Source organism: Agelaius phoeniceus, chromosome 1 (genome assembly GCF_051311805.1).
Source record: "Agelaius phoeniceus isolate bAgePho1 chromosome 1, bAgePho1.hap1, whole genome shotgun sequence".
Taxonomy (NCBI): domain Eukaryota; kingdom Metazoa; phylum Chordata; class Aves; order Passeriformes; family Icteridae; genus Agelaius; species Agelaius phoeniceus.
Genome location: NC_135265.1, coordinates 5,963,996 through 5,986,590, shown reverse-complemented (window position 1 = coordinate 5,986,590; position 22,595 = coordinate 5,963,996). Strand labels below are relative to the sequence as shown.

Sequence of the window (22,595 nt, the reverse complement as noted above, 5' to 3'; positions counted from 1 at the left end):
ATGAGGGTGGTGAGTTACTGGTACAGGTAGAGGTGGTGGATGCCCCATCCCTGAAAACATTCAAGGTCACGTTGGATGGGGCTCTGAGCAAGCTGGTCTGGTTGAAAATGTCTCTGGTCATTGCCAAGGGGTTGGATTATCACAGAATCACTGAATTCTTTGGGATGGAAGGATTCTGTGGGCATCACCCAGTCCAACCCTCCTGCCAAGGCAGCATCATCTGGAGCAGGTGACACAGGAATGTGTCCAGGTGGGTTTGGAATGTCTCCAGGGATAGAAAACTGTGACCTCCCTTTTCCAGTGCTCTGCCACCCTCAATGTAAAGAAGTTCTTCCTCACGTTGAGGTGAAACTTTTATTTTGTGGCCATTGCTCCTCATCCAGTCGCTGGGCACCACTGAAAAGAGTCCAGCACTGTCCTTTTGGCACCACCTTAGAGATACTTAAATGTATTGAGATCTTCTCTCAGTCTTCTCTAGACTGAACACACCCAGCTCCCGCAGTCTCTCCTCATAAGGGAGGTGATCTTTTCTTCTCCACCTAAAGACTTTAAAGCTCCTTTCTGACCCAAACCATTCTATGATCCTATGATTCAGTCATCCTCTGCGCTTGGAGCCCGGGCTGGTCGCCCCAGCCAAGCTGGATGGGTGCAGTTTAGCCACTACAGTCCCTGTAGTCCCCATGAGGGAACTCACTCTATTTTTCCCCAGCTATCGGGGAAGCCCCGGCCGCCTCATCCCCTCACGCGGCGCCTCCTCACCGAGGCGACGCCGCCATGGCGCCTTCAGGGCTGTGCCGTGAGGGGGCGCTGCGGGGCCGCGCCCGCCCCTTCCCTTCCCTTCCCCTCCCTTCCCGCCGCCGCCATGGCGGCCTTGCCCCGCCACCGCCGCTTCCTCGGCGGCTTCGTCTGCGGGGCCGCGGCCGGGGCTGCCGCGTCCTGCTGGGCTACATGGCGGCTGCTCCGCAGCCAGAGCCAGCCGGAGCCGGGTCCCGGGCGGGCCCCAGCGCAGGGTAAGAGCCGCGGGCAGTGGGGACGCCGCGGCCCGGCGAGACGGGAGCGGCCGGTTCAGCGCGGTCCCAGGTCCCGCAGCCCCGCTCCCCACAGCCGCTTCTGTCCCTAAACTCTCTCCTTCCTCTCAGAAGCGCCTTTTCCCTCCTTCCCCCATTCCCGGAATGCCCAAATAGTGCCAGGAGATCGTGGGGTTCCCCTAGTGCCTCCGGCGGGCTGAGTGGGGAGGAGGTTATCTGGGGATGCTGGGCTGCAGCTGGTAATTAACAGCGCTTCCCTTTACACCTTCTCACGGCAGTGTTGGTGGCAGGAGAGGAATGTGTATTTAGTTTTAAACACACATTTCGGACCAGACCATCACTAAATTTCAGCTGTTGCTGCCCTGAGCTGAGGTTCGTTTATCAAGTCTGGGGTCTGGTGGGGTTCAGGTGTGGGGAGGGATGTTTGGGGCACCTGAGGGAGTGAATGGTTTTCTCTGCAGCTTCAAGGCTTTAAAAGTACCGGATTGTTGGAAAGCAGAGGAAGAATGGCTCTAAAAACATGAGTTGCTGTTGGACAGATGGCTGGAGAATGAACAAGACAGTAAGATGGGTGTAAATAATTCTTCCATGAGAAAAAATTATTGCTTGAAAAAATAATGAAAATTCAGTGAAGCTTTCATTCATTCAGCAAAGTATAAGCATTCCCAGAGAGGGCAGGACTGCTTGTGCCCAACTTGTAAATCTCAGTTTGTGAGGAATTTGATTTTCAGCTCCAAAGGGTGAAATGTATGTGTTGATCTCCTGTGTCTGTAACTCCTTGTTGCCTGATTTATCCCTACACATCTGAGACCTTTTCTTCTGTAGAAAGAAAATATCTCATAGCTTTTCTTCTGCCTTCTGTAGGCATTAGTGTAGATAGATGACTTAGTCCTAGAGCTGAGATTCTCACATTAAAACATGATGAGAACTACAACTATTTTGGCAGATGAGAGTTTCACCGGATAGCTCTCTTAATATATTTTAGGTCTTAATTGTGGCTGTAACCTCAAGTAATTCCCTATACAGTACATTCAAACCCACTGAGATGTGTTTTTTTTACTGTCCTGTTTATGATCCCATTTCATCTTTGGATGGTTTTCTGTTTATTTTTTCCTTAGAACCTATAGAAGAGGCTCTGCTGGAAAGATATGGATTTCCTGAGGCTGGAACAGAGACCAGATGTTACACAAATCATGCACTGTCTTATGACCAGGCAAAACGGGTGCCTAGATGGGTGATTGAACACATTTCAAAACAAAAGATGCTGGGTATGTAGGTGTTTATTTGTTGCAGTCATAAGCAGACAGGACTCAGTTCTTCATGCAGAAAAGCCAATCTTTAATGTTACAGCCCATTTTTATACAGTTTTTAAGACCTGGTGTATAACTCTAATTGGTTCATAATTTTCTTGCCACTCAGTTCATTGGTTAGTAAATGGCATTTTACATGTCCATCAAATTTCTCTATTCCTGTATAGTTTACATATTTTGTTCACTGATTGCCATGGGATAGACTTTATGTTTTTGCAGATGGGAAGGGTTCTGTTTCCAGAATAGATTGTTGTTGCTCAGAATGGCAGGAGAATGTCCATTTGTGAGATAAAAACTAACTGACTTTCATTCTTACAATTCTTTCACATGGTTACAAGCTAACTGCTAGCTTAGCTAGAGTAGCAGGGCCTAGCCATATTTTATAAGGGCTTTCTTTAATAATATCTCTACCTGTATACAACATTTATCTCCTTACATTTGTGATGCTCTGAATGACCTTTGCTGCTCACAGAAGGTGGATCCTGGAGCAGTCAGGGAGAAAAGTCTGAGTCCTATAGTGATCTGAGGGAAGGAAGCTCAACTTGAGTTTTTATAACAGGAATGGAGAGAAGATGAAACAATGAAAATTAACCCTTCCTTACTTGATTTGGATCTGCAAAGTTGCTCGAGTGCATTAGAATGGCTTCTGCTTCCTTAGCAGTGGAGTTAGTTCTAAGGTCCAGTTTATGTCAGTGGTAGGCAGAGTTTTTAATGTACAGATCTTAGAGATTTGCCCAGAATGGCAGGAGAATGTCCATTTGTGAGATAAAAACTGAGCAAAGGGCATCAATTGTTCAGAGCTAGATTGGGCATTAGCTCCTCACTGCAGCCATTATTTACTCTGATGCAGTTCTCATACTCTCTCCCTGTTCTTTATGCAAGACAGAGGCTCAGTAATTTTTTGCTATCAGTGGTGAATGAAATATGAGTGGTATACAGTCATTGTAAATTAAGTTTATAGCATTAGTTCAGTTTTTATAAGGCAGATTATTACTAATGGAGGTAACCATGTAATTGTAAAATGCTTTATGAAAGCAATAGCCCTCTGAATGTCTCTAAATCACTGTCTTCAAATTACCTTTGAAAATTAAAAGCAAGATCTTGAAAACATTATGACCAACCCTTAAGTAGCATCATTGATCCCACTTCTGTCTGAGAAGAAAACAGTAATTTCAGGCTTACTATCAAGTGGGCCTTAATGGCTGAATTGTTAAAATGTTTTCCAAATAATCAGATACAACTAACTTCAAGTTGAAATTGAGCATCTTGAGGCATTCAGTTCTGACTTATGTCTGTAGCTACTCAATATTTGAGGCAGACCTGTTTTGTTTTGGGCAGACTGAAAAGTCATGATGTAAAAACCCCATCTATTTTATTGGTAAGTAAGAACTTAAATAAAACACATGGCAGAAAGAAATTAGCGTTGCCTGTAAATGAGATGTACAGAGTTCAGATTAATGTACTGAATCCTCAAACATGGATCATCTGGCAAGATATGACAGAATTAGATCTTTTTGTCTTGTGATTTTGATGGTTTCATGATAATCTGACCATTTAGTGTGCTGTTCTGCAGGTGATGCAGATCGAAGGCACTGCAAATTCAGACCAGACCCTAACATCCCTCTGATGTTCAGTGCTGTCAATGAAGACTACCTTGGCAGTGGATGGTCACGAGGACACATGGCACCAGCAGGAGATAACAAATTTTCAACAGTAGGACTTTTTCTCCCATCTTTTTAATTTGTGTTTATCAGTTGGAAAGGGTCAAAAGACCCTTAGAAGTAATGTGCAGTGTTCCTTATGCAGTTTGTTTTGAGGTGGAGCATGATGTCATTATTGATGCACAGAGCTGGATTTGGAGTTACAAGGTCTGTTCCTGACTGAGCAGTGTAGGGTGCTCTCACAGCCTCCTTCAGGCATCTAAATCAGGTGCATGCTCTGATGACATAGCTCTCTTCATTAAATCACACCTACACCAGCTTGTTTGGCAGAGATATGTCTTGAACAGTGTGGTGTTCAAGTTTTCTCAGCCTCTTGCATGTCACATTGTCCACCTGTAAAATGAAGATGATAACCTTAGCCAAGAAAACCCTGCAAGGTTTCAAAGCTCAGTTAAAGGGAGACAGGGACAATGATGTCATTGTGGCCAACAGCTGCTGAGATATTTAAGGCTAGATTGAGCAAAGCAAAGATGCTGTTAAGTACTGTTCTGTATTGGCAAGGGGATTGCCTGGATGATTTAAAAGGCTTTTTCCTTCCTTGCAGTGTGTATGAGGTAAATTAGACCCTTTTGCCATAGTTCTTTCAGTCTATAAAATGTCTTCACCTGCCATTTATTCAGGCTGTAAGAGAAGCATGCCTTAATGCCTTGGCTGACTCACAAAGCAGCTTTGAATTTATTGGATCCTCTTGTGAAATGTGCCTAATGCAGCAATTTGTTAATTAAGAAGCAGTTTGAATTAGTATTTCTCCAGACAGATAGTATTCAGTGGGGTGGAGTCACAGCACAGTGGCATGTGGTAAATGAAAGAATCAGTAGTTTTATTTCTTTTGGAAATGTCCTTGTTGTTATTTATTTGTGCTTCTGGGTATTTTTGCTGGTGAGCTCCCTGTGCACAGATATCCTGGACCTGGTTTGAAATGCAGTGAGATGATACAGTCTTTCAGATATAGGATTATAAAAACTGAATTTCTAATTAGTGGAGGTAGTTTGCTCATTATCCTAAAGAGTTCTGTCAGTCCCATCACTTTGCAGTAGTAGTATGTGAAAAATATTGAAAAATACAGGACCTGTGAAAATTCTGGATTAAGATCTTGGAATTTTTTCTCTCTGTATTTCCCTATGTATGTCTTGTGATTTATCACCAGGTCCTTCACCTCTGGAAGTATGTGAGCTTCTGTTCAGAAATGTTTATGACACTTCTACAAGATGAAATTAAGCAGATATATGGATGTTTGACCATTATGGTCTCATAAATCATTTTATTGCCTGTACATTATATATGTGTAAAATATTGATGAGTATATCTAATAAAACTTTTTCTTGTAAAAGAAAGAAAAAGTTAGCCATTAAGCAGTCAAATAAATGAAAAGCATGCTTGGAAGTGTCCTTCCCTTTCAAAATGAAAAATGACTAGTTGCTTTCAAAGACATTACCAAACTGACACTGGGTGATAGTAATTCCTGTGCCTCTTGAGTTGGACATTCTCTTGCTGTTTCTGCCAGGATAAAAAAGTAGATAACTTTGCAAGGTTTCACCTCAGTTGTGCACCTCTTAATCCTAAATAGTTTTGTAGGTGTTCTGACTTCGGTTTTTCTGATTTTCTGTGTTAATAGGTGTTAAAACTAAACTAGAAATGGGATTCTGATCCACAAACTGCTAAAATGTGTCTTCAGCTCATGATTGTTTCAGTGAAATTACAGTATTTTCTTTCTCTATGCAGAGAGCTATGGCTGAAACGTTTTATCTGTCTAACATTGTGCCTCAGAATTATGAAAATAATGCTGGGTTTTGGAACAGGTGAGAAATTACTTGTAAGTAAACTAAGTGAAAAATACCAGGCAGCAGCATAAATCAAAAGTGCTTTATTTTTAAAGGTTCTTCACATCCAGGTATTTTAGAGCAGTTTGTCTGTAGAGGTCATAGGAGCTTTCTCTGAAATAAAAGCCAGCTCAGTCCTCCCAGTGAAAGAACAGTGTAACAACTACTTTAGTTTTTCATTCAGTCAAACTGTTGAGGACATTTATTTAAAAAAGACAAAATTATTTCTTCTGGCTGATAAAAAGTACCAGGCTTAACTGTCCTTAAGGAAGTTCCAGCAGAAGCAAGGAGAGGGTTTAGATCTTCCTCAAAGAAGCACTTGCAGTGTGAGAGTCTTCCCATGTCTGTGTGTGGATGTTGGTTCCCTTTGAATTGCAGAACTGAGTGCTCCCCACTGAGCCATCACTCTTCAGGTCTGAGGTCCCAAGGAGCAGTCAGGCAGGAGCTCTGTCACTTGTGAGTGCTGACTGGATTGTCTTTGAGGTGGAGTAGTTGATAAATTTAAACTTGCTTCATGTAAGATTTTTATTCTTCCCTTCCTTTGAGCAGAGAAGATAGTAAAAGTAGCATTCATCCAGTGCTTCTTGTATAGGACTTAGAGAATGTGAAGGCTCAGAAACAGGAGGGGAAAATGATAAATTTCTCAAGGTTCACTCAAGGGAAGGCCAGCAAAATTATATACAGTGTTGTAATAAAAGTCCATCAAAACTGCATCATCATTCATCTGCACACTGCTTTCCTGTTTTACAAGAATGTGTATAAAATCAGATGAGCCATTCAGTAAGGTTATACTGTTTTATAGACAAATAAAATGCCATAACATTTTAAGAGGGTTTTTTTTCTTTTTTTAATAACTCAAGTATTTGAGCATAAATTTTCCTTATACCAAAGCTAGGCATTTGTATCAATTCAAAGTAGGGAAACCCTCTTTGTTTCCCTTAAGCAGGATCTCTGCCTAATCAGGAAATCATGGGGAGTGTTTGGAAATTTCCTCTGGCACTATCAACCCTGCAATTTAAGCAATTATTGCCACTTTTCCCCATCCCCAGCACTCTGTTCCCATAGTTTAAATTCATGAAAAAGGCAACAATGCCACTTTTTTTTGTCAGTCATTTCTTTAATAATAAATATTTTTAAGGATACCGTATTTCACATGTGTTACATTGTTTCCTAGCTTCAATATTCTCTTCCTTTCTCTTGTTTTAGTTGCTTGCTTCTTGACCTGTCTTCTGAGGTGCAGGCAGCTTAGTCAGTAGAAGTGTCTGTTGTTTTCTAAAGTGGTGTTTGCCCTCCTGCCTTGTGTTTTTGCTGCTTTCCCAGTTCCAGCTTTGGTAGTAGCCTGACTGTGGTGATTCAGTTTCATTTATTTGCCAGCCAGTTAAAAACTGATTCTTGTTTTGTTTTGCTTGGTTATGTTTCTGCCATATTGGAAAATTGGATCAACTCATGAAATGAGTTCTAGAACCAACATGGGAGATGGATTAGGAGTGGTCAGCTGGGACAGACAAGGGGAGCAGTAGGAAAGGGGAGAGCAGGACTATAATCATCCAGGACTATAATCATCCATTTGGACTGGCTCCATGGTGTGCTCCATCTCCACCTTAGTATTCCTCATTCTCTTCCACCTGATATTTAACTGTTTTCTGTCTTGTTTTGAGTGTGATTTCATGGTCACTGTAATCTGACCTCTGTCCCTCCTGCCACCAAAAGCAGTTTGCTCCCTAGCTGCATTTATTCCCATTCCTTCCAGGAATGTGTTTGTATTTCCCTGCCATGAGACAACCTGAGGAGCTGGGCTGCTTGGAAGCAAAGCTGGTGACAGTAGGAAAAGAATTCACTTCTAATCAATGCTTGAGTGTAGCACATGAAGAAAAGACTCATTCTTGCTCATTCTCATTTGTGGGGCTCATTCTTGCTGATTTAACTCACTAACCCAGCACAAAATAAAAACAAAAAGAAAAACCTACTGGTTTTGTTCAGAGTTGACAGATAAGGAATGCTCAAGTGGCCCAAGGGAGAGGTGTGAGGAACAGGAATTAGAGAAGGAGGTGAAACCTCCCCCTGTCAGAGGCAGCCAGATTAACTGGGATAATCTGTTTTATACTCTGTCTGTCCATTTGCGTGAAATGCAACTCACCTTTGTAGAGGACCAATGCTTGCTCACTGTATGTGATTTCTTTAACAGTTGGGCTGTTAAAACAAAGAAGTGCTATATTCATAGAATTATAGAATTATTTGGATTGGAAGGAACCTTAAATACCACCTAGTTCCAACCCCACTGCCATGGACAGAGACACCTTCCCCTAGATCAGATTGCTCAAAGCCCCATCCAGCCTGGCCTTGTTAATCTTTTGTTTTCTGTAAAGTAGATGTGATCCAGGAACCTTCTTATTTGAGAAATATTATATGCTGTAAACTGAATCAGTTTAAAAAGCAAAAATATGGTTGTGTTTCTGGAGTTACTACTTTATTTTGGAAGAGTTTTATATCTATAAAGAAAACCAGCAGAGTTAGTGAAAATGGCAAACAGAAACTTCAGAAAGAACTGTGTTGCAGGACTTTGATTCCATGGGGATAAACACACAAATCCATTAATATCATAAAACCTTTCAAAGTAAAAATGCTTCAGCTTGCTGCTTAGAACAATTTTATTTTTCCAGTCCCTAGTGACCACCAACAGTATATTTCTAGTGTCAAGTGTGGGAGTAAGTAGAGAACTCAGCTATTCAGCCATGTGCTAAGGCTGCAGAAACCATTTTCAGATGTGTGCAGTAACACATGTCTATCTGTGAATAAATGAACATTATTTACAGAGGACAAATGGGAAGCAGGACTTGGACCTACATTTTACCTACTTTTGCTTGTGAATCACTCAAATGAATCTGGAAAAATGCTCCCTGTCAATAGTTCACCCTTCCCTTCATAGTGTGTCTCAAAGACTAAATCTTCCCAGCTGACTTTTCCCTGTCTGACAAATGTGTTCCAGAATGGAAATGTACTGTCGGGAATTGACTGAGAGATTTGAAGATGTTTGGGTTGTTTCTGGACCTCTTACCTTGCCTCAAACAGATGGTGATGGAAAGAAGAGTGTTACTTATCAGGTATGTGTATATCTTGCTGGGATAATAGTGCAGTAGGAATTATTTATTTAAAATAGATATCATAAAACAAAAGTTGGGCATCTTAGTACAGGCAAAATGTATAAAATGTGCAACACTTGTTAGGACAAGATTAGCAGAAATGTTACATCTTGCCTACACTTGAAAAAGCAGAATTTTAAAATAGTTTGTTTATTTACAGAGATCTATTTAATGTCCACAGTCAGCAGAAGAACTCTTTATCCAGTCAGAGTCAGTGGGGTTTGCATCTATTTAATAAATTTCTTCATGTGTTTTAGAAAGAGTAGAATGCAAAGATAGGATGGGTCTCTCAAAACTCTACAGGATATTGGAGTGTCAGTGCTCTGTTAATTTCACAAGCAGTTGTTTGCTGCTACACCATAGGCATCACTTGGATGAGGCCTTGCAGCTGAGATTCTGAGCATGCCAGAGTCACTTGGAAGACTTCACTCAAGTGCAGTGTCAATGGTACTGATGCTCCCCTTCTTTTAGCCCCCTATTTTTATTACCTGCTTAAAATACTCTGAAGATTCATCATGTACAATCTGTAGAAACCATCACTGACGGACAGATGGGACAGGCTATGAAGCTGAGAGGTGAATTTATTGTTGCTTACCCAGATTTACTCTTAGTAGGATTGTGTTTAGACATTGCTAAGGTTTGAGCATGGTAAGTTACTCAAGGGAATGTTACTTCTGTGCCCACTGCAATGAGATATTATTCCTATGTACAGTTGCAGATGAAAGCTGGCATAATGCAAATAATAAATGCTGCATTTTGCACCTCTTGAAAGAAACACTTCTCCTTGAAAATAAGTAGTTGGATCAACTGCAGCTTCAGCTTGTGAGCAATTCAGCTTCCAACCAGTTCTCTGAGGAGCAATGGATGAACTTGCTGAAACAACCCCCTATTTCACAGGGATGTGAGAGACACAAAAGGGAGAGATGCTCAGCTCCCAACACTGGCTTGTTTAGCAGTAAGAGTTAGGCACTGTTTCTCCTTTATAAATACACAGCTCATTTCCTTTTGATTGAACTTGGAACTTGGTCATGATAGAATATGATTTTTCCCATCTGCTTTTTCCCTTTTTACTTGAGAAACTGTCCCTTATGTCCCCAGCCACACATGTCAAACCTTAACTGTCACAAAAACACAGTTTTGGATTTGGGTTTGTTATTTTTGGGGGCAGTTATGCATATGAAAGTGCAATAGTAATAAGTTACCTTCTTCATGTTTAGTGGCAGTTCCAGCTCTCACCACATCTTTGTGAGGGAGATGCAGATTGTGCTCATTTTTCAAGTGGATAAATAAGCCATGGCTAAGGGGTATGACCCATGCCAGATGATAAATTAGTGGCAAAGCCAGCTTTAGATGGCCAATCATCCTGTGCCACCCACAGGTGCTCACTTCACCATTGCCCTTTCTACTTTCCAGGCCTTCCTCTGCCTTTCTTTGGTCTGCCAGCCCTGATGACTGTCAGATCCTGCCACAAAATGCTTGATAACCCAGTGCAATACAAAACCATCCAGACTGGGTTTGCTGGGCTGGTTTTGTACTGCTGTAGAAAGATTGAGGCAGCACACAGAGTAGTCCAGTGCTTCCTGGTGACAGCATGAGACATGTCCAGAAGCACACAGCTGGGAGCAGGAGGGAGATGTTCTCTCTCACCCATCTTCAGCTGAGCATTTGGCTTCCTGTCACTCAGAATAGTACAAAGTTCTCCAGGCTTACACACAGCTTGCTGGGATTTGCTTCCTTGTAGCTGTCAGGATACTGCATTTATTTTTCATCCTTAAAAAATATCTTCATCTTACATAGCAAGGAATTAAAAATCCTGAGCTGACTTGAACATTTTGTAAGTGGAAATCATTTCCAGGAAGAAGTTAAATCATCTATCAACTGCATCTATCAATGGCTTTACTTTAATCTTGCTCATCTTTCTCTCATTCTTCTCTAGAGAAAGTGTTTACTTAGAAGAGGAAGATTGCATTTTCTGAAAAATGATTGTCATTCTCAGTCCTGGTTTTGAAATGTAAATTTTAGTATTCCACAGGTAAAAATCAGAGCAGACACTGCATCTTACTGACTTTATTCAAAATAACTTGATACCTGGATACAGTGATGAAATAATAGTGGCACAAAATGCCCACACTGTTGTGCTTGTGATCTCATTCAGTTCTTGTCTTTTGTCTTCATCATCTTTGGATTTGATGATAACACAGATATTCTAGGAATGTTTTACCAGTTTTGGTCTTACTATGAACTGAAGTTCAGAGTGGGATTAAAAATGGTGAAGTGATGGTGTTCCTGTCAGTGTGTCACCACTTTTTCATATCCATAAATCCTTTTACTCAGCTTCCTACAGTGAGATTCATTATGTAAATTGTTTTTTATTTGAGTACAGATAATGCTGTCTCCAGGTGGGAAAAGTAAAATAATGATTTTGTGGGGTTTTTTGTTTGTTTATTTAAAATATTAAATTGTTTGCTTTGAGTCCTCTAAATAAATACAGGCAGAGAGTGTTGGGGCTCTTTTATTTTGAAATTTGTTCCTGGCTTAAATTTTTGTGCTTTGCCTTGCAGTTGTACTTTGAGGAGAGAGACTTCAGAATAGAGGGGTGTGTTGGGTTTGTTTGTTTGTTTGGTTTTTTTATCAACACAAACACTTAGAGGAGGAAACACAAGGTGTCAAAGCACTGAAGAGTAGTTCTTTTCAAACAGACACCTTGGATATAATTGCAGTCATTGCCATTGATTTTGGTAGTCTGGGATTCTGCCCCTAAAGGAAGAGCACTAATGCTTGTGAAGGGAAGGTATCTCTTTGCTGTCTTTCAGAGTGAACTCAAAAGAGTTCACACAAATGACTTCAGACTGAAAGGGGTTGTAGTCCTCATTGTTTGGGCATGAGAAGCTGATGTGAGAAGATGTCCTTTCCTTTGTCCCTGCTGTTCAAGGAGAAGTGCTGCAGTACACACCAGAGTGCTGGAACTCACAACCTGTAATCTGCCAATGCCACTCTTAAGGCTCAGCTCCTCTCTAATGTTTTTGCTCTCTCAGACAGAGCTGTGAAAAGGAAAAAAAGAAAACACTGAAGTGCTACAGTGAATGTGTCCGCATTGATTTGTTTCAGATCCTCTCTTCAGTCTTAGTGTCCTTGTTTTTGGCTAAAGGAGTGGTGAAATATGTATCTGTGGTTTTACATGCCGGTGTTTTTCTCATCAGGCATCCAAAAAGGTTATTTTTAGATCACTATAGAGGAGAAACAGAGCATTGGTCATGGCTTTGTTCCCAGTTCCTGCTTGGACTCTGGTACCATTTGCTCTTTAATTCCTGAAAGGGAATTAACCTTGAACTCCTTAGATGCCAGCATTGTTCTGTCTATTGGCTTAACTTGTGATATCCTCAGATATGTTCTGTCATTTCATCTGTCTCCAGTGGAGATTTTTATTGCAAAGAGGAGATTGATGATCGTGCTTGGTATGTGAAAAACATATTTTGAGAATATATGTAGAATAGAATGCCAACAGGAAAAATCTGTTCTGTGTCATTGGAGAGGCAGAGGCAGGTTTTTCATCTTTGTCCAGATCAAATCAAAATGGCATTGTCTTGTTTTATACATTACTGCTACCCAGTGGCTGTCACTTTAGTGATTTTCCTCTGTCAGCAGATTTGAAGTTTCACATACAAATTTTGCAATAATTAACCACATCATGCTCAGTGCTCCACCCTCCCCTCCCCATTCCCAAGGCCATCCTAGTGAATGCTAATTTAATAAGAATTAGCTGTGGCTGGCAAATGAAAATACAGTTTAGGTAATGTTTTGTTTGTTGTTTGAAAAAGACATTTTAATGTGCTTTTTACTGGTACACTGGAATCGTGTTTGTTGTTTAATTTTCTAAATTTGATCACCAGGCTGGGCCAGAGAGGCACAATAACCATTCCAGAAGGTACAGTTGTCATCTCTGTCTGTGACAAATAACTGGGAAACAAATTGCACTCTCAAATAGGAGATGGTACCTTATGGTTTTACCCAGATAATTTTCAGAACTAGAAGAGGTTGTCTCCTACTAAGATACTATAGGGGAAGGAATGCTTGTTAAAGGAGGAGATAAACCTGGGAACTATTCCTTGTTTGTTGGCTGCTCCAGATGGTCCCAGGGCTACAGAGGTTCCTGCTGGATGTGGGTCCATGATAGATGTCCCAAAAACTTTATGCAAAGGGTTCAGTCTTAGATCAGCTGGTGTAAACCACCAGAGCTCTGTCAGCCCTAAATTTAGATGTGAAGTACAAATAAATGGAATGGACACTGGGTTAAGGTGGGAGGAGAAGAGACACTGAAGGTGCAGGAGAGATTAATTGGGATTGCTTTTATTTAGCACTGTACCCATCCTGAAGGTTATGCTGTTATAGGAAAAGGGGTGTTAAGGACTTTGGTGGATTCTTTTTTAAGTTAATCTAAGTGAATTCTGTGGCAGCAGTAGTCTGTCATCATGTAAATACAGTTTATTACATACATGATATATATACATACCCTCTTCATTATAGAAAAATAAAAAGGGGTTGGGGCATCTGTCTTTTAATGTCATAACTCTGTATTCAGGAACAGGGTTTTTTTTTTGCCATCTCTTTTCTTTTTTCCTTCCCTTTTTAGGATTGCCAAATGATTTGGCAATAACAATCACACCAGCCATAACAAATTAAATTTTCCTGAAGTACTTACATTTGCATTTTGGAGTGCTTGGCTGTGCAGATCAATACTGTGATTTTTATCTGTAGTGTTTTCTGGTCTGTGTGTTGCTAGGTCTGCCTTCACACCCCTCAGTTCTTCTCAGTGCCATCTGACAGAGCTGTCTCAAATATTGGGGGAAAACACTCTTGGCAGAATCAGTGCTGCCTAACAAACCCAGAAGGAACTTGAGTGAAGGCAGTTAATGCTGTCACTATGATTGAGTAAATAAAGTTACACTGATAGTAAATGGAATCTTTTGTACTGCCAGAAAGTCTGTTTCTGTACAGAATTCAGTATCAAATTAGAACAAAGCTCTGGCTTGTCAAACGTGGGGTCACATCAGCAGGAGTGATGTTATATCTACAGTGAAAGACTGATGGACCTGGTCAGTACCATGCTTGGGGACAGGAATGATTCCTTGAATTCTGTCCACCAAGAAATGTGATGGAATTCATGTGATGTTAATTTTGCTACTGCCAGGTGGAGGGGGAAGGACTCTGTCACAGGAGCTGGGTGTGCTTCTTTTCAGACAGTTCTGTGTGCAGTTCTGGCTCACTTCTAAACTCAGGTTAGGATTTCACAGAGAGTGAAGAAACAGCTACTGGAGTGTCAAGGGAATTTCTGGAGCTGACATTTTAAAGTATTTGATGGTGGTGTCATCTGATGCAAGGACTCTGCAGTGTGTGCTGGTGGTTAAGACATCATTGAGAGGGATTCCTGTTTGCTAGGATCTGAGGGAGTCACTGGTAATTGACAATCCAGAGCTGGCTCTCGCTGATGAAGGGCTCCTTAGGCCCTTCTGCTGATTCTGTGCACAGTGGATTTTCAGTTTTTAGTCACTAGGTGGCAAAATACCACTTTTGGATTCATGAGCCCTTTCTTTTTAAAATGATCTGTACCCTTGCAGAGGAAGATAATTTTTTTGCAGCCTGGGAGGTTGTAACAAGTCCAGTGTAAAATGAAAAAAATGAAAATTTGATAACATTGGTTTGTTTTTAGAATTTCCAGTAATAGTAACACTGTTTTCTTCTCATTTAATCTCAACTGTTCTGCCATTATACTTCTTATATTCCTTTTCACTTGTTTGTGGAGTTTTCTATCTCATAAACTCCAAAGTGACATTTTTAGGGACTGCCTTGTAATTTATCTGATTACCACCATGAAGATGGCATTACTTAATGGCAGATGTTTAAACTTACTGTAGATGCCATTAGCAAATGTCTTCATTAATTATTTTGATATTTAAGACTCCACAGGTACTATCAAATTTGCTTCCTCTGTTTTTAAAGTCTGTAGTCAAGAACAGGATTTGGCCAAAACTGAGAGGAGAGCCAAGCTTAAGACAAATCCTCATCCAGTGACTTGGCTGTGAGACTGAATTTATCAAAGCTCTGAATTCTCTCAGGTTTAAGAAATGTTCTGTCCTTATCTGTCCCTATGAGCTCTTTGGGTTTCTTTTTCAACTGCTTACCAAACACGTTTGTTGTTTTAGTGATATGCAAACATCTCTGAATGTCAGGAATTGCACACATTTTAATGGCCTGCCCTCATGACAGCTGTCCACGTTTAATTGGGCTTTGAGAGCAATAACAAATTCACACACACTTGTGGAATGTCAGTAACAATGTCAGTAATGAAAAAAAATAATAAACACTGCTCTGAAAATGACATTATGATAATGTTACATTATTAAGAGATATGAGTTCAGTTAAAGAAACAAAACAAAAATGAAAGGAGTAAGTAGCTGCAAAAATTTAGGGCACTGCACATTTTTACATTGAACTGATACAGACAGCAAAGCATCTGAAATGTTACATTGGTTTCCCAAATGATGATGGGAAAGAAATATATTTAATGCTATAAAAAGAAGGCTTTTAGCTTGAGTGCCTTTTTTTTTTCATGTTTCATGAGCCTGTTGAAAATTCGGAAGATTAAGCAAAATTTTATAGCAATAGCAAAATGGGGATTTTCAAAGGATTGCACAAAAATTTGCCTTGTTGGCTGTTACCAGCATGGTGTGAAAGCATGTGGGACAGCAGTGATTTCAACAGGCAATTGCTGTATTTTCTTGCTTGTATTGGAGCACAAAATTCCTTTTAGAATCACAGATACTCTTAAAAAACTGCTGTTCTTCTCCAGCTGGGACAGAGAGCTGGTTTAGGTCTTGATTTCTGAAAGATCATCTGCTGCCTGTGGATAGACAGGCACAAATCAAAGTCAACATCTGTGCATGGATAATCTTGAACCATTTTCCATCCTGTTACAATAGGAGCATATGCTCTCTGCCTCTGCCAGGCAAAGCACTGAGATAAATGGGATGGTGCAGATCTGGGTAGGGATTGAGGCTGCTGAAGTTCAGGAGGAAAATCCTCTAGGTGGCAATAGGAAATGGAACTGTGGAGTTTGTTTTTCCTACCTCTTTCTTCTATTCCAAATTTCACTTTTGCAGTGTCACGCTTCTTTCTCTGGGAGTTGAGCTGGTGAGGGGGCAACTCTATGGAAACATTTTTCTGCAGCTTGTCTATTTACTCCAATAAAACAGCAAAGTGTGGGATATTACAGGGAGTGATGATGGAGATACTTTGCCATGCTCCAGAACTGCATTTCATTTTTTAACAGAAATCACTGAGTCACACTGCAGAAATTACTGGTCATGCATCCTGTGCATGGTGCACATAAGTGTTAAACTGCAGAAAAAGGCATTTATTCTTAGTCATGCATATTTACTCTGTCAGAGAAACCAGGCACTGCTCATTGATGGTGTTCTCCAGCAGAATTAGCTGGGGATAGAACTTTTATGGCCTGTTTTGAGTAAGGAAGGGACACCTGTGCACTCTGGCAGTTAGGGCAGCTGGAGATGGTTTTATCTGCTGTAACACTGTGAACACTCAGTCAAGTTATTGCAGTAGTAGTTTGATGCTGTTCAGAGAAGTTGGTATGAAGCCTGTGCACTGCTTAAATTTTATTTAAATTCTCAAAAGAGAGTTTGCATGGAACTGAAATGATACATAAATTACAAACCTGACCATTACAGGTATGGAGTTGAATTTAGATCTACATTTCTCAATAGGCCAGCCCTTCCTTCATTTTGAACTTGTCCTCTCTCTTTCTTCTCCTCTCTCTTCCTAGGTGCCCATACTGTGCATAAATGTGCATTATTTTGCATAGAATATATATATTTGCATAATATTACATAAGCACCGGGTCTGTTTTCCCTTAACACCCACTTGAGGCATTCAGCATTTCCATCTCATACCTAACTGTTTTGTGTGCAGCTCTATTCATTCCCCAGCCTCTTTATCCACCCACTCAGCCCTCAGCCTCAATCCCCAGTTCCCTGAGCTCTCTCCACATGCGTTCACCTGTTTGTTTTACATATTCCATGTACCCCCACTAATTGGAGATCCTTGTGCAGCTCCATCTGTGTGCTCGCCCTTCCTCTGGTCTTTTATGCAGCAGAGTGAGGATGCTGAGATGTGGATGTGTGTGGGAGGTGTGGAGATGGAGGGAGCTGAGTGAGCTAAGAAGGACCTGCTACATATCCATGGATTTGTAGTGGGAAAAGTGTGCAGAGAGGCCTGGAAGAGGCAGGAATGCTGCAGGTCAGGAGATTTTTGGCCCAGGGAGATGCTGAGGACTGGGATTTAGCCTCACTGCTGCCCTGTCTCAGCAGGCTATTGCCTCTTCCTCCTCTTCCTCACTTTCCTCCGTGCCCTAGGAATGTGCAGGAGGGGGGATTGCAGTGCAGGCTCTGCAAGCTCCCTGCTCCAGGGGCAAAAGGAATCTGGCCTGCAGCCTTTGGCAGTGTCATCACTGGATGCCCTTGGGTGAATATGGAAATATGAAGTCCTTACTCTCCCCTTCAGGGATTTTCCTGGCTCCCTCCCTCTCACCCCAGTATTTTGCAGGTACTCCCCAGCTCAAGTGCCACTGATCTCAAGTAGATTAAAGCTCTCAGCACCATTTATTTTGTAATTCAGTGTTAACTCACCAGGTACAGCAGTGTGTTGCTGCACTGGTTTTAGTACATTTGAGCATTACCTGTGCATCAAGTCAGTTTTGATTATTTATGGTGTTTGTCCTGGGGAGGTGTAGCTCTGGTTTCACATACACAGAATGCTAAATGCAAAGTGCTTTGACACTCAGGAGCTCTCATTTCCCTATCAACACATCTGTCATCATTGAAAGGGAGAGGAGGTTTGGCATAAGGCATTTATTCCTTAACCAGTTTTGGTGACTGTTTGATGTCTAGGCAGAGTATTACCTGGGAGAAGGTTGTTGGCATAACCATGACAGTTTTTGTAAGAAAACAAAAACCAAATAATCCAATCACCCCTCAAAAAACCAAAACCCAACCCAACCAAAAAAAAAAAACAAAAAACACAACAAGAACAAACCCACTCAAGACCCCACCCCCTGAAAAAACCCAAACAATCAAAAGGTTTAATCTACAGCAAAACTATTAAAAATAGCCTAATTTAGGGCAAGGGAGGGAGGTATTTTAGAACACACAATGGAATTTAAGAGCATGTGTTTTCTAGAAACAGGAGTAATGTTTCTACTATGTTATTGCACAAAACATGAATAATATTTATCAGAGTTTTCCCTTTCTCTGGTTTTGGTCTAACCATTAAGACTTCAGGACCAGTCATTTAAAAAACTGGCAACAGAGGTAGAGGACACAAATCACTGAAAGAATTTGTAACTCAAATTTAATTAATAATGGAATAGACCAACATGAATCTTGGTTCAATAGCCACAGGCAAAATTTAATTTTAAAGATGTATTTCCATTTGCAGAAGGGCTGAATAATCAGAAAAAAAGTGTGCATAGGAAGTGTTTATTATGATATTGAGTTCTACTCAATATATGAGTGGACAAGGCATGTCTGAACTGTTGACACTTTCAATTAATGTGATAAATACCTGCTTTCCCTGAAATGGTATTTTAAGTGTATCTAACAAAAACTGTCAAAAAAAATCAAAACAATCAGTGTTTGCTTTTGCAGGTATTGCAAATCCTAGAAACAGCACCAAATTGCTGGATTTTATATACAGAATAAAATGCCTTTGTAGTTTTTGTGAGGGATCTGCATCTTCTTCTTCCATTGCAATTAAAATAAAAGCATGGATTTGAGAAGGGTACTTACAGAAGAATTATGCAAAACTCAGCTTTTCCATGTGTGAGCCTGTTACACTCTCTTAAGATGACAGATTCAGTTCAGCAAAGAAACAAAAAACCTTAATTCAGTGCATGCATGAGCATAACTTTTTGAGTCCTGGAGAGATTACATTTGCCATCAGTAGTTGTATTCCCTTGGAGTTATCCCTGGCACAGGGTGGGGTGAGGCTCTGAGACTTTATGCACTTTTAAGTATGAGACTTGAACAGTCCTGATCCTCCACTCTTGGGGCTGCCCTTAAATCCCTGGATCCTGGTCTGAGTGACACCAGGAGGAAAACCAACATGTACAAGCACTGAAATTGGATTGTAGGGAATTTATGGAAGAAATAGGTGCATTTTCTTTGGATAGACTTCTCTTCCAAGAGGATACTGAGTCACTGAATATACTTTATATCTGGATTCTCTGAAAAAAATGCTTACTTAGGTAAAGCAGCTTTTAAATGCTACCTGGGTGTGGGTAATAGAGAAAAAATAAGTGACAGATGGTAACTTAGAGTTGATTTGAAATGTATATTAAAACCTCCATGGTTTGGAACTGTCAAGGCAGGAACTTTTATTGTATATTATAAGTTATTGTTGTTACACAAAGGAGAGGAACTCCAGAGAGAGGGAACATGAAGATGTGGCGCTTAGGGACATGGTTAGTGGTGATCTTGGCAGTGCTGGATTCATGATTGCACTTGATAATTTTAAAGATCTTTTCCAAGCAAAACAATGCTGTGATTTTTTATCTGTAACAGTCCTTTCCTTTTGGCAGGTGATTGGAAAGGATGATGTGGCTGTACCATCCCACCTGTACAAGGTGATCCTGGCCAGGAGGAGCAGAACATCCTCAGAGCCCCTGGTGCTGGGGGCTTTTGTGGTGCCAAATGATCCCATAGGCTTCAGCCACCAGCTCACTGACTTCCAAGTCAGCATTGAAGACCTGGAAAAAATGTCAGGTCTAGTTTTCTTCCCCCAGGTGGACAAGACCAAAGATGTTAAAAATATCTGTGAGGTGGATACCTGCAAACTGATGGGCTTCAAGGAATTCACTCTGTACATCACTGCCCGCAAAGTGCAGAGCGCCCGGACGCTGCGCCGGCTGGAGAAAGCCATGGCAGAGCTACAGGAGGCAGGAATTGAGCCTGATGAGTATCTCCTGAAGCTTTACAAGAAGAAGGAGGAAGAACTGCTGCAGGAAAAACCAGTAGCAGCTAGAGAGGGGAGAGCTGGCTGAGGATTCAGGAAGTTGTTTGGGTTTTTGGAAAGGGGAACTGAAGGCAGACGTGAAAACGAGGGCTCCTTGAATCATCCTTTTTTGAGTTGGGAGAACAATAAAGAAATGTTTGGAAGCTAATGGGCTTGGAATAATGCTCATTCTTGTGTAACACCATGCAAACATATGGTTTGCTGCACTGCTTAGACATTGGAAGTATAAATGACCCTTTTCTGGCCTGAGTAGATCACTGGACCTCCAGGAAGGGCTTTGTGCTATTTTCCACCTGGCATGTCAGACTCAGGATTTGTGTGGAATCTCTTCTAGGAATATCACAGAAATAGACAGTAGACACCTTGGGAGTACAACTGGAACGTGTTTAAATGGAATTCCACCCACAAATCTCTCTCACTGCAGTGCTGTAGAAGCAATTGTACTTTCTGGAATATTTTGAAAATTAATAAAAAAATATTTTATTTAACACTCTCTTATCAGAGACATGTGAGACATAATCTGGTCTTCCCTTAGTTGTATTAACCAAAACCTCTCCTGATCTTGTGTGCTTTGGATACTTCAGCATGTCAGGAGCTCACAATTGGTATCATTTGCAGCAAATTTAGTTCATCATGTATAATTCTGCAATTTTTTGGTAAGAGACCCCCAATAGAACTAAAGTTTAATCAAGTGCCTACCAGTGTAGTTTGGGTTTTCACAAATTAATGTAAGCTTAATATTTAATTTTCACCACTAAGTTTGGATAAACATGTTTTCTTGCATATTGTTTGATCTCAGAGGTGAGCATTACTTTCTTTTTGGTTGTGGTCACCTGCTTATTTCTCAACATCTGCCTTTGGACTATAAACTGCAACAAAACGTGTATGTTGACTGAAAATGTATTTCCAGTTCTTTTTCAGTGGCAACTGATGTTTATTGGATTTGCATCTACTTGGAAGATTAAATGACACTTTTTTTCATTAGTTTTGTACTTTATTTGTGCAACTTACTGTGACTCTGATATCTTACATCTGTAAAGAAAGAGTAAAATCTGGAAATATTTAGAATTTTTTTTTGATGGTGAGAATTGATAGACATTTGGAGTTTGTGCCATAAAAACACCTTCAGTATTTTCACATGAAAGAAGGGTCATGTAGTGCCTGGCTGAATGGGGCTGTTTTCATAAAAGATGAGTCAGGAGCATTATTTGGATGCTGTGAATCATCAGTTGGAGGTTCTAAGAACTCTGTGGTTTCCTTCTTCTCTGCTCAGTTGCAGTATCTCAAAGCAGATCACATCATAAAGCAAGCCATGGTTGCCATGACACTTTTGTGTTTGCCAAGAACATGTACTCAAAATCCAGACATTTAAATCCAGAGAAATGTCACTAGCTAAGGACATCATAAAAGCCTGCTGCTCACATGAATTGGAGAGAAGTTGTGTGAAATCCTGACAAAATGTTTGCTCATTTTGATTTTAGCCCAGAATTGTGGTTGTAAATCCCATCAGATGTAACAAAAGCAGTAAATTGCAAAACAAGAAGCCACATTTCCCTTTGCAGAATGTGGGAGATGTTGGAAGGGGGAGTTGCCTGGAATAACAAAATGCCAAATTCTTCATGTGCCTCTTGGTGGTCCAGTGAGTGCTTCACTGGAGTCCAGGCAGCCTTTGAGCACTGCCATGGTGTCACCCTTTGAAACAGGTTCCTTTTCACTGCACTTTGCATTCTCTTTTTCCACATGATTTGAATTATTTATGTTTTTTAATTCAGCTTTCCACCTTCCTCCTCACCCTTCAGCTGAGAGGTTACAGATGGGCCCTGTGGTGCTCACACACCCTTGGATGGCTGAAGAAGATCTCAGTGCTACAGATCTGGGTCCATCCATAGCAAAACCTTCCTTGGAACAGTGCCAGGTGTGCACAAGGAGCTCCAGGTGTGGTGAGGAGCTCCAGGTGTGGTGAGGAACTTCAGGTGTATGTGAGGAGCTCCAGGTGTGTGTGAGGAGCTCCACATGTGTCTGAAGAGCTTCAGGTACATGTGAGGAGCTCCAGGTGTATGTGAGGAGCTCCAGGTGTGTGTGAGGAGCTCCAGGTGTATGTGAGGAGCTCCAGATGTGTGTGAGGAGCTCCAGGTGTGTGTGAGGAGCTCCAGGTGTGTGTGAGGGGCTCCAGGTATGTGTGAGGAGCTCCAGGTGTGTGTGAGGAGCTCCAGATGTGTGTGAGGACCTTCAGGTGTGCATAGAGCTCCAGATGTGTGCATTGGAGCTCCAGATGTGCGTGAGGGTCTCCGGGTGTGTGTGAGGAGCTCCATACGTGTCTGAAGAGCTTCAGGTGCATGTGAGAAGCTCCAGGTATATGTGAGGAGCTCCAGGTGTATGTGAGGAGCTCCAGGTGTATGTGAGGAGCTCCAGATGTGTGTCAGGAGCTCCAGGTGTGTGTGAGGAGCTCCAGGTGTGCATGAGGAGCTCCAGATGTGCAAGGAGCTCCAGATGT

The 22,595-nt window shown here is 41.2% G+C and overlaps 1 protein-coding gene across 2 annotated transcripts; it reads left to right on the top strand.

Annotated features, from left to right (window-relative positions):
• Positions 1-827: 827 nt before the first annotated feature.
• EXOG (exo/endonuclease G) lies at positions 828-21,085 on the top strand. 2 transcript variants are annotated; one of them, XM_054629633.2, is made up of 6 exons: positions 828-1,010; positions 2,147-2,296; positions 3,912-4,051; positions 5,782-5,858; positions 8,866-8,980; positions 19,668-21,085. In XM_054629633.2, the coding sequence occupies exons 1-6, from the start codon at positions 863-865 to the stop codon at positions 20,127-20,129; spliced, it is 1,092 nt and encodes a 363-aa protein (XP_054485608.2). In that variant the 5' UTR covers positions 828-862; the 3' UTR covers positions 20,130-21,085. The 2 variants fall into 2 exon arrangements, with proteins under 2 accessions (XP_054485608.2, XP_077044427.1); XM_077188312.1 differs by lacking the exon at positions 828-1,010 and adding an exon at positions 1,490-1,599.
• The last annotated feature ends 1,510 nt before the right edge of the window (positions 21,086-22,595 follow it).